This window comes from Entamoeba invadens, assembly GCF_000330505.1.
Source record: "Entamoeba invadens IP1 unplaced genomic scaffold scaff_1105074724362, whole genome shotgun sequence".
Lineage (NCBI taxonomy): Eukaryota > Evosea > Mastigamoebida > Endamoebidae > Entamoeba > Entamoeba invadens.
Window position 1 is genome coordinate 122,297 of NW_004440255.1, and position 12,620 is coordinate 134,916.

At 29.0% G+C, this 12,620-nt stretch overlaps 2 protein-coding genes across 2 annotated transcripts; one reads left to right on the forward strand and one right to left on the reverse strand.

Moving 5' to 3' along the window:
• Nucleotides 1–2,501: 2,501 nt before the first annotated feature.
• EIN_437930 (protein serine/threonine kinase, putative) lies at nucleotides 2,502–8,517 on the forward strand (the record flags this gene model as incomplete). The annotated part of the gene is made up of 2 exons (XM_004255516.1): nucleotides 2,502–8,015; nucleotides 8,086–8,517. 2 exons carry the CDS (start codon nucleotides 2,502–2,504, stop codon nucleotides 8,515–8,517), a joined length of 5,946 nt encoding a protein of 1,981 aa, XP_004255564.1.
• Nucleotides 8,518–11,933: 3,416 nt separating this feature from the next.
• EIN_437940 (protein serine/threonine kinase, putative) lies at nucleotides 11,934–12,518 on the reverse strand (the record flags this gene model as incomplete). The annotated part of the gene is made up of 1 exon (XM_004255517.1): nucleotides 11,934–12,518. The coding sequence occupies one exon, from the start codon at nucleotides 12,516–12,518 to the stop codon at nucleotides 11,934–11,936; it is 585 nt and encodes a 194-aa protein (XP_004255565.1).
• Nucleotides 12,519–12,620: the final 102 nt, after the last annotated feature.

Genomic DNA, 12,620 nt, shown 5'->3' on the forward strand with positions numbered 1-12,620 from the left:
CAGTCAAACTACAAGAAACAGAAATGGAGTATAATCCAGAATTGAATGAATTTGAAGAAATAGAGTTACCACATGGTCCAAAAATAGATGCCGACTGTGACGAAGTTTCACAGAGTAAGTGTAGTTCCTGTGTCGACCTTTGTACTTTCAAATCAATTTGGCTATTTATAGAAAGTCTTTTCACAGACATTTACTTATGTTGTGTGTGTTGTTATAACTGCTGTTGTCCAGAGAACTGTTGTGAGTCTTTTAAACGGTGTAATTGTATTTGTGATTATTGTGATAAATGTGAAGAAACGCCTTGGTACCACGACTTTTTTTGTCAGGGGTGTATCTTTCAGGATTGTGATTATTACGACAAATTGTGTAATTGTCCCTTTTACACTCCATGGTGTTGTGTACCTTTTCGTGTGTTGTTTTGCTGTAATTTCAAACATACCAGTTGTGAGTATTTTTGTGGGGATCATACTATTTGGGAGTTTATTTCAAAAATGTTCAACTTATTAGGAAAAGGATTGGAATGGTTTTTTAATGGTTTATTTGATGTGGTGACGTGGCCATTTATATTTGGATTTAAAGTTATTAGTAAATCGTTATGTTGTGAGTATTGTACGTGTTGTGGATGTGATCAGATATGTGCAGATTGTGTCGGATGCGTATCATGTGGGTGTTGTGGTGATACATACAAATATAAAGATTTTTATAATTATATTTGGGAATACAGATTTTTTAATGAAAAGTTGTGCTGTTTGTGCAAAAATGTTTTTTTGGTGCGGAATTTGTGATTGTCAATGTTTTTATTGTTTATGTAATGCCATGGTATGTGATCGTGTCCCAGAAATGTCGATTTGTACTGAGGACGCTTATGATGAGTTTTGTTATGCAGTAAAATGTGATTTATCGAGAAAGTGTTGTACTTGTGATTATGAATTGAATGAACGAAGATTATAAATTAATCATTAAAAAAGTTTGTATAGTATTTATTTGTAATAAATACATAACTACTTAATTAATTAATTTTCGTGTTTTAAATTTATAAAATGATTGTTTTATAATTTTGTATTTCGATTATTAATTGAATGAAATGATATACAACAACAAAAAATAAAAAACATAATAACAATACAGAGAAGTTTCTTTTAAAAACACAAAGACATTTTTTAACAACAATTTTTTTTAAATAACACATTGCTATAAAATGTGATTAAAACAATAAAATAATATATACGAAATACAATTTTTATAGAAGTATAACTTAAATAAAACTCTATATTCACATTCTCGTTTTTATATTATTTTTCAAATTATGTATTTGAAAATTTCATAATATGAAACAATATATTTTAATTGTTATATAATATTTAACAATAGTTCTTTTTTTTATTATTATGGGATTTTGAATCAATTGTAAAAATAAATAACAATTTATTAGTTTATTTTTTTATCTAATAAAAAACAAACTATTAATTTAAATAATAAATTTTATTATTATTTTATAAAATTAAATTTTTATATATTTAGTAATTAATTAATTTATATTTTCTTAGTGTTTTTAAAAGAAATTCTTTTATTAAAAAATCTAAAATGAAAAAATGTCAACAGATTGTTTTATTTTCATTTCATTATAATGAAAATAAATACTTTTATTATTTTATAATGATATAGTATATACAAATAGATTTTAAATACAATCTATTAATAAAATGATTTTAATCGAGATGGATTAATACCTTTAATTGTATTCGAAATATTTAATTTGTTTAACTAATTTATTACTCATTGGTTTATATAACGTATTAAAGTACAATTATATAACATATACTTTGATTTGTATGTATTGATCGATTTAATTCTTAATTACATGTTATTATTTAAAAATGTTTTTCAATAATCCAAAGATAAACAAATTAGAAACAATTAATTAAATTTTGTAATTGATTTTATAATTTAAATACTAATAATATATTCAACAATAATTGTAAATAAAATATATTTTTATTCAATTTTAATAAATTTTGGTTCTAATTGTTTTTAGTTTATTTATCAAACAAACTATAACATGAATAAAAACTTCCTTAACATTTACGAACAAAAACTTTTTTTAAAAAACACTTCACTCACCTTTATAATAACAAAATAATGATTTGCCAATTTACTCAAAATACTAAAAAAGAAGTGAGCAAAAACAAACCAATTTTGAATACTTTTTTTCCAAGTTGTTTTCACTTTCGAATAAAATGAAAAGAGTTTGTTTCTTTTTATTAAAAACAGTGTTTTTGGGTGTTTAAATATAAGTTTACAAATTGATAATTTACTATAAGATTAAAAACATTTAACTAAAATAAAGATCAAAATCAATATATAAAGCAAACTTTAACATAAAAATCTTTTTAATTGTTCTAAGTTTAAATTAAAGTTAAAAATAACTGATTTATAACACTCTTTTATATTTTTTAATTTGAAATACTAACAAAATCCATTTCAAATTAATTTATTAACACATGAACTCCTTGTTGTTCGCGTTATTAATTGTTTATTCACAAGCGATTCAATGGTGTTCTGATGATAAAGGTACTCTTTTTTGTAGCAGTAAAGAAGACATTATATGCGAACAAACTGGTTTCTTTACTGAAAAAGAAGTTATATATCTTCGAGAAAATATCGTGAAAATAGAATGTCATATCATTTCAACTCTTCAAATTCACGTGAGTGATGACATTAAATACATCGACTTTATACTCAATAACACCAATTTAAAGATACTCAACACAAACGACTATTATAAAAATGTAACCCGGCGATTTATTACTTTCTCTCAACAACAAAAAGGTTTAAATTCACACAAACAAAATTCGGGGGAATCGTGTGGTGCCACAATTAATTGCGAAGTTTGTTTATATGATTCCCCCGGTGGGGTATATGGTTGTTCCCGGTGTAAAGAGGGATATAAGGTTGATTTTTGTGGGCAAGATTATTTTTGTTATCTATATAACACTGGAACATGTGACCCCGCTTGTGCTGTTGATAACAACTTAACCTTAATTAATGAAAAATATAAATGTTGTATAAACCATTGCGCAATTGGGTCTTGTTCCACAACACAGACATATGGCTCTTGTTCTCAATGTGAAAATGGGTATGCATTGAACAACATATACAACACTTATAATGTGTGTAAAAAGTGTCATGTAAATAATTGTAAAATAAGCAACAAAACAAATCAAAATCTTTGTGTTGAATGTAACGCCGGGTATACTCTTAAAACGTTGACAGAATGTGCAGAATGTTCTGCAATTGCAAATTGTAAAATATGTAACATGACAACTTACGCTTGTTTGGAATGCAACGAGGGATTTTACGTTTTAAATAAAAAATGTCAAATATGTAGTGACACTTGTAAAGACAGTAAATGCAACACAACGACGGGGTATTGCTTTAATTGTATCGATAATTATGTTTTAGCACAAGAACCCAATTCATTGACTTGTATCCCTTGTAAAACTTTTGATGTCAATTGCAAGAAATGTGTTGTTGGAGGTGTCAGAATGTGTTATCGGTGTGAAATGGGGTATTACCCAATTTCCAATGGTTCCTGTATACCTTGTGATGCTACTTGTAACCCCAATGGTTGTAATACAGTTACTGGAATATGTTTAGTTTGTTCAAACACTATATATACACTTAACATAACAGCTTCTATTAAGTGTGTTAACTGTTCGAGTTTAGATTCTCGGTGTACTAGTTGTTCAACTAACTCAAGAATGTGCACTGAGTGTACTAATGGATATTACCCAAACTCAACTGATGCAACTCAGTGTATTAAATGTGACTTAACTTGTGAAAATGGATGTGACTCTAAAACTGGTAATTGTAAAACATGTACTAATAATTTATATACAATCAATTCAGATACACCAAGACAGTGTCAATTGTGTTCTCAATTTGATCGAAATTGTTTGAAATGTTCAACAACAAACCGAGCGTGCGCAATTTGTACATATGGTGTTTCATATTTACTTAACGGTTTGTGCAATCCATGTGATAGTACCTGTTCCACATGTGATGCGAATGGAATTTGTACTCAATGTAAAGACACGTATGTCCCATATACACCAAAACAAATTGTATGCCAAAGTTGTTTCTCTTTTGATCCCAATTGTATAATTTGTGCTTCAGATGGAAGTAGAAAGTGTATAACTTGCACTACTAACATGTACCCAGATATATCAACTGGTTATTGTATAAATTGTGGCTCGACTTGTGGTGGTAATTGTAATACAACAAATGGAATTTGTACATCATGTGCACTTGGTAAAGTGTTTACTGACCCCAAAACAACTTCTTGTGTTGATTGTAATAAATTTGATATAAATTGTATATCGTGTGATTCGAGTGGGGAAAGAATGTGTATCAAATGTGCCGAAAATAGTGGGACTTATTTATTAAATGGTAAATGTGTTAATTGTTCTACAACTTGTATGGTAAAAACATGCAACTCGACAACAGGATTCTGTTCAAAATGTATAACAAATTATGTTGTAACAAATCCAATTTCAAAAGCATGTGATAGCTGTTCTTCTTTTGATTCTAATTGCAAGACATGTTCTTCTGATTCATCAAGAAAGTGTGTTGAATGTAAACCAAATTACTATCCAAAAACAGAATATGATTTCACTTGTAAAGGTTGTGATTTAAGTTGTGGAAAGAGTTGTAATAACATGAATGGGCATTGCACTGGATGTTTAACCAATTACGTCTATTCCAATACAAATGCATTTGTTTGTGATCCATGTTCTTCTTTTGATTCAAATTGTTTGACATGTGATCCATCATTCAGCCGACAGTGTGTGACGTGTAGAACAAATGGGATGTATCCAGACGAGTCAACCAAGACCTGTAAATTATGTGACACCACATGTAATGGCAACTGCAATCAAACAAGTGGGTTATGCACCGGATGTCTCACCAATTACGTCTTTGAAGCGACTCAAAGTAAAGTCTGTGTGCCTTGCAAAACATTCGATGCAAATTGTAAAACATGTTCTTCTGATTTCACAAGAAAATGCGTCGAATGTGAAAATCGATTTTATCCAAATGAACTAGGATTGTGTGTGCCTTGTACTAAAATTGATGAAAATTGCAACTCTTGTGATTCAAAGAACAAGAACTGTTTGACATGTTCCGATCCCTATTATCTTTCCAATCAGAAATGTTTAAGTTGTATAGAAGGTACTTATAAAAGCACTGAATATTTATGTGCACGATGTTACAATGGCATCTTTTATTGTAAAAATTGCACCACAAAATCAGTTGGTATTCCCTTATGTAATTCTTGTTATTCTCCTTTTGCATTAAACACCAAATCTAACACGTGTATTCAATGCAGTTCCAACACTTATTATAACACCAACATCTGCAACACTAACACATACAATTGTGCAATACAAGTGACATCAGAAAAGTGTTTGAAGTGTACTGATAACAATTATTTGTCCAATGGGATATGCCAACCCGTTCAAAACTGTGTAACTCCCTCAACTCGTTCTATTAGTTCGTGTGATTGTTACAATATGATTTCAGTTAATTCAGACTGCAAAGCATTATCACTTAATTGTAAATACCAAATAGTAACAAATGGTACTATTTCTTGTGTAAATTGTCAAGATAACTACACTCCAAACAGTGGAATTTGTACTTCGACAAGTTTAATGAACAGAACTATTCGAAACCAGAACACTTTTCTGTGTAACAATGGGGAGTACCTTGACAACAATAATAGTTGTCAATTGTGTAATCAAAATACTTCAATTTGTGTGCATTACAACAGTGAAATAAGATCTTTAAAGTGCACCAACACAGCTATTATTGATATTGATACTTTGAAGTGTTCTTCTGATGAAAATTGCTCTTCTTATTCAAACAACTTCTGTTCAAAGTGTTCTTCTTCATCCACTGAAATTGTCAAAGGAAGATGTTCGACGTGTTCGACTTCAAATTGTGCATTTTGTGAAGGCAACCAATGTAAACATTGTCTTTCCAATTATCTGATGTATTCCACTAATACGTGTGTCTCCAAAGATCAAGTAAGTTGTATAAAGTCGAGTAAATATGGGTGTGTACAATGTAACGATGGCTTTTATCAAACAGATACTCTCAATTCAGAGAGTAAATACACTTTCTGTTTACCACTTTCTAAGACTAACATTTCTAATTGCAAACATGCAGCATATTCACATTCTTTGTGTTTAGAATGTCTTAATAGCTTTAAGCAGAAAGACGGCATCTGTTCTGAGTCGTTCAGTGATGACGTCTTACAAGAAGTTTATATTACTGAATTAACCAGTTTGGACGACAAAACAACGAAAATTAAAAAGACTGAAAAAGTGATTCAAAAAGTTTTTAAAAAAGTCACAAAATATTTAGAAGAAGACAACAAAAAAGGAAATGAAAACCTCCAAATTCATTTAAAGAGCGCAACAGAGACAAAGTGTTTAGACAGAACCAACAAAGGATGTCAACGGTGTGGGTTTGGGTATTATCAAGAAAAAGACAGTGATACCTGTCATAAGTGTTCATCTCAATGTGAGAGTTGTTATAATGAAACGTACTGTATTAGTTGTTTATATGGCAATTACCTTACCTCTTCAATGACTTGTTTAACACTGGGGGAGCTCACCAACAAGTGTCATTTAACATTACCGACGGGTATAGGCTGTGCCATTTGTAATGACAAATATTACAAAAGAGAGAAAGACTGTTTAGAGTGTGACATATCATGTGCGACGTGTGTGGAGAGTACTTCGTGTTTGTCTTGTAATGAATCGTATTACATGATACAAAATAGTGTGTCCAAATTATGTGTTTCGTATGACAATCTAACAAATTGTGTAAATAAGACTTCATCGGGGTGTGCCAAGTGTGACATTGGATATTACAGATTTGATTATACGTGTCACCCGTGTTCAGCAAATTGCAGTCTTTGTGACGACTCTGTTTCGTGCAACAAGTGCTTTTCTGATGATTTTGTAGTGATCAATTTGTCGTGTGTACATTACTCGCAAATCAAATTTTGTGTTTCAGCGTCTTCCTCCAAGTGCACTGAATGCAGTGGAAGACACAAACCTTCTGAAGACGGCGACGAGTGTGTTGATTCGATCAATTTGGGTGTTGTCATAGGCATTCCCCTTTCCGTTGTTATTGTACTAATCATTATAGTTTCTATTATTATAGTATTACTCTATTTGTTAGTACTGAAGAAGAAGGAAGAAGTGAAGATGAGGAACATCTGTGTCTTCCCCATGAAACGGTCGAACATTCAAATGTTCCAATTAAATGGGGAAACGCATGATTTGTGCTGCAACAAGAAGGTCCTCAAATTTGATTTGGATAACACTGAAGGGACACCCATCGATGTAGATGCTGAGGCAAGAGACTTAATTTGTATAGGAAATACGTCTAAAAATGATATGAAAGTCCAGTTCAGTGTGATAGAAGGCTGCGATTACTATCAAGTGAGAACAGTTCCTCCTCTTGTGAATTTAAAGAGGGGTTTTGCGTGTGAATTTGAGATATATATCAAACCGCTGTGTTCGTGTGAAATCAAAGAAGATATTATGGTCATCGGACTTGACATCAGAACGTGTAAACAAACGAACGAAAGGATCACTGTAGAAGCGAAGACGAAGCAATCGACCAAATTGAATTACAGAGAAGTGGAGGAAATTAAGAAGATTGGGGAAGGGAGTTTCGGCATTGTTTATAAAGGAAGTTTCAAAGGGAAAATCGTCGCGATTAAGAAGATGAAAAACGCTCAAGCAACAAAACAAGCAATCGAAGAGTTCAATAAGGAAGTTGCAATGTTGGACAAATTCAGAAATGACTTCGTCATACATTTCTATGGCGCTTGTTATATCCCAAGTCACATCTGTATGGTCACCGAGTTTGCTGAATATGGCAGCTTAGCCGACATGATATCGAAATCGGCACTTCGAAATTGGTTTAAAAATGAAGGTGAAGTTAATTAAAGACTGTGCGAATGGGATTGCTTATCTCCACGAGAACGGGATTTTACATAGAGACATTAAGCCCGACAATATCTTAGTCATTACACTTGAAGATGAGATCAAAGCAAATGGCAAATTGACTGATTTTGGAAGTAGTCGAAATATTAATATGTTGATGACTAACATGACATTCACTAAAGGTATTGGAACACCAAAATATATGGCTCAGGAAGTACTTTTGAAAGAACACTACAAGAAATCGGCTGATGTATTCTCATTGGCAGTCACGTTTTATGAAGCACTGGTGTGGGGGGAAGTTTACCCAAAAAGTGAATTCAAGTTTGCGTGGTCCGTTGCTGATTTCGTGACAAGCGGAAAAAGAAGACCATGTCTGGAAAATATGAATTGTGAGGCGTATGATATCATCAACTTGATGTGGAACCCAATCGCGGCGGAAAGACCAAGTATCGAAGAGTGCATAAATTTGATGGATAAATTATTTAACTCGTTGTGATGTGTTTTTTTTGTTATTATCAGTGTTAATAAAAATTTATTATTAATTAAATCTTTTGAGTGTCGAGTTGGAGGAAAAATCCGGTTCGTAAAGGAAAGAAAATAATTATAATAAAAAAATATTTTATTTTAGTTTTAGAGTTTTTTACATACAAATTTTTTGTATGTAAAAAAATTTGTTTTTTGGTTGAAATAATAAATTTTTTTTCTTATCGAGCCGGTTTGTTTTCCAACTCCACAAATAAATAATTATCATTTTATTTACATTATGTGACGTTTATCATTTATATAAAATAAATATAACCAAGTTAAATTAAGTTGGATTAAAAAGTGTGAATTTACAACTTTTGTCATTAAAAGTTCCTTGGAAGTAGTCTATATTAAATAAAATGTAAAAAGTGTCCCCCTTTGTAAAGTATCCCGAAGGAGCTTGGAATTTGATGGTTTTTTTTGCCTGTTGTTTTATTAATGTCACCTTTATATAGTAATTGATAGTCAAAAACATCACTTTGTTGTTTCTCTGCTGTAATTATCAAATTTCCTTTTATAATTGGACTCTTTAAATTTATTTGTACTTCGAAAGAGTAACTCTCATTATCTTCGTCAATCGAAGCTTTCACAACACTAACATCTTTTTCCCAACGATCAAAAGACAATATAGTAATTTGGGCAAAAGAAATGTAAAATAGGACATAAAAAATAATCATTTGACAATCTAGTATTTTTGAAAGGTTTATATATTAAATTATTATTTAACAAATTCAACTTATATCTTCACTTTTATTTGTTTTATTATGTGTTTATCAAATTTCATTTTAATATAGAACAAAAATAATGTTGTTGTTTATATTGAAGAGAAATAAACAAACAAGAAATCAATATTTTGTCGTACTTGAAATTGTTATTTTACATACTTATTGTTTAATTTGTCATGAAATAGTTTGTGTGGATTCAAACAGTTTGAGAAAATTATAATTATTATATAAAAAAATTACCAGATAATAATAATTAAAATTTAAATTTTTGTTTTCAAATGATCTTTATTAAATAATTATTGTTTTAAACAATAAAATAACAATTTAAAAATTTGAAGTTATTAAAAGCCCATCAATTTTACAATAACACCCAAATACTTATTTTCAAATAAGTATAACAAAAAATAAAACCTTTTGACAATTAAAACAATTGAAATTCCATTACTTTTGTGTTTCTGTTTTTTGTTCTAATCCAATTTAGCAAAAAACTTGTTTACAATATTTAAATTATTCTTGGCTTTGAAAAAATATGAATGGAATGTTTTTTTTGTTTAAACACAATAAGCAAACCGTAACAAAACATACTTGTTATTTTTTCTGACAAATTCATTATCGATTTAAAAAGAAAAGTGAACTAATAAAAAATTAAAATGATTTCATTAGCTCTGCTCATTTTATGTGTGAACTCGATTAAAAAACACTACAACTTGGAATTACAAAACTGCCCCCCAACTTTGGAACTTGAAAAATCATATTTCTTTCCATGGGAAGACGATTTCCGATTTGTATTTGAAATATTAACAAAACAGAATTTATCGAAAGCAATAATCGATTTTAGTGCTGAAAAATTTGAAGGAGAAACATACAAGAGTTTAGATAAATTAAAAACTTTTGATTTAATTAAAGCTTTCAAACGAGAAAATGAAACAAAACTTCAACCAGGAAAATACGTAATTGGTGTAGACGTACCAAAAACAAGACTTCCTTCGGGATTTACTTATCAATACGACATTAAAACAAAGTTTGGTGAAGATAGTGATGATTCTACTGATACTTATCAAGCAAAATACCCTCCAAATTGATTAATGCTTCTTTTTTTAATACAACTGAATGATAAAATGGTAATACAAAATTTAAAATAAGAATTTGAATAGTATATTAAACTATTTAAAAATAATGTTGATAGATTATTTATATATAATGAATTATAAAATTAAAATATACAAGTTGATAAATATGCATTTATTATAGAAATTTTTATCCAAATTATTTTCAAGATAAAATTTAAATAAAACTCGAAGCTAATAAACAATATATAATCACGATTACACAATTCGTTACTTTATGTTAAATAAAATTTGAAGTTTTTTATTAGTTATAACTATAATATTTTTTTGATCTACTCAACTTTAAAATTAGATAGATAAATTAATTATTCATTGCTTTGTTGAATTCATTTGAAAAATATGATGAGAATTCATCATAAGTAATTTTTCCATTTTTGTTAACATCCAAATTATTAAACAATTGATCCAAACCATCACTGTCTCCCCTTTTCATAACTCTTTTAAGCTCATACTTGTCTAAAGTTTTATCACAATTTTTGTCTACCATGAAGAAGACATAGAAACATAATCCTTTTATCTTGTCATTTCCAAGTGAAGTTGGCAAGAGCTCTGCAATATTAGAAAATTCTCTTTTGGTGATAACTCCATCACACCAGTTAAAAGCACCTTTTCCGTCTGCGTAATAAAAAAGAACATAAACAAAGTTTCAACAATCTTTTTAGCAGCGCTGGTTAAATTATCAAACTTGTAATAAACAACCATGCCTTCTTTAAATTCATCTTCCGAAATTGTTTCTTTTTTGTAGTTGTCCAAATAATCAAATAAGGTCACTTCGTCTACCATACTTTGTTTGAATTTATTTGTGTGTAGTTGGTTTTTTACAGACATATATATTAAATAATACAAATTATTAACCCAATCATTTAATTTGTTTATTTGTTGTGTGTAGATTATAAATTATTATTGATTGTATTTATTACACAAAATATGTAATTAAAAAATACATAAATTTAATAATACACATAATAATAATTGATTATATTATATTTTCATTTAATACAATATTTTGAAGTGTAGTTTGATTATAATAAATAACATTAAAAGTAATTATTTCAATATATTAAAATTAATTATTTAAAAAAATATATTTGATTGTATATTATATATTTGTCTAAAACAACTATTTGTGTAACAATCATGATTTATAATCATCTTTGATATTCCGTGTATTTAAGAACTCTCTCTATTTAGCGTTTCGTTCTATTTAATGCCAATAAAAAGTTCAATTAAAAAAAATCTATTTTGAATTTTATAAAATAATCGAATTTTTATCAATAAAACTTTTTGGAAATAATGATATTAATCAAAATTTAATCAAAAAATTTAATTTAGCATTAAATACAAGAAATACTGTTATTGTTATTTATTAAAATAATGTAAGTAATCAATTTGAAAGATTAAAATGTTAATACATAACAATATTTATATTAATGTTTAATAATTATAAAAATTTTATAATTATTTTTTTCATAAAAAAATGTGAAAAAACAATTAAACCTTTTTATAAAAATAAATGTTTAAATATAATTAAACCTTTAAAGTTGAGCTTTTAATGCGAATATAACATCTTTTATCGACAATCTTTCTTTTTGATCTTGACACCAACATTTTTCTATTGTTATATAGAGCATATTAGGCATATTTTCTGGTTTATCCATTCGATTTCCTGAGTTCACAAACTCTGCGATTCTCCAAGGGTATTTGAAAATATCTTTCGGGTAAGCCTCCTTCCACCCAAATATTTCGAACATAGTGACTCCAAACGAAAAAATGTCGGCCGATCTTTTATATTTCTTTTGGTTTAAGACTTCAGGAGCCATATAAGTAGGTGTTCCAATACCTTTTGTAAATGTCATGTTAGTCATCAACATATTAACATTTCGACTTGATCCAAAATCAGTCAATTTGCCGTTAACAATTTCGTTATTTTCATTCTCACTTTTGACACAATTGATTGAATCATTGGTGTTGTATTCGAGTGAGAATATAAGAATATTATCAGGTTTTATGTCTCTATGTAAAATCCCATTATCATGCAAATAAGCAATTCCCCGTGCTGCATCAAGACATATTTTTACTCGTAACTTCATTTTGATATCTTCCGATTTTTTGTGTCTCATTAAATCGTTAAAGGAGCCATATTGTGCATATTCAGTGACCATACACACCTTTTTTGGATAAACACTGCTCCATAAAAAATGACAATATACTCGCTATTGATT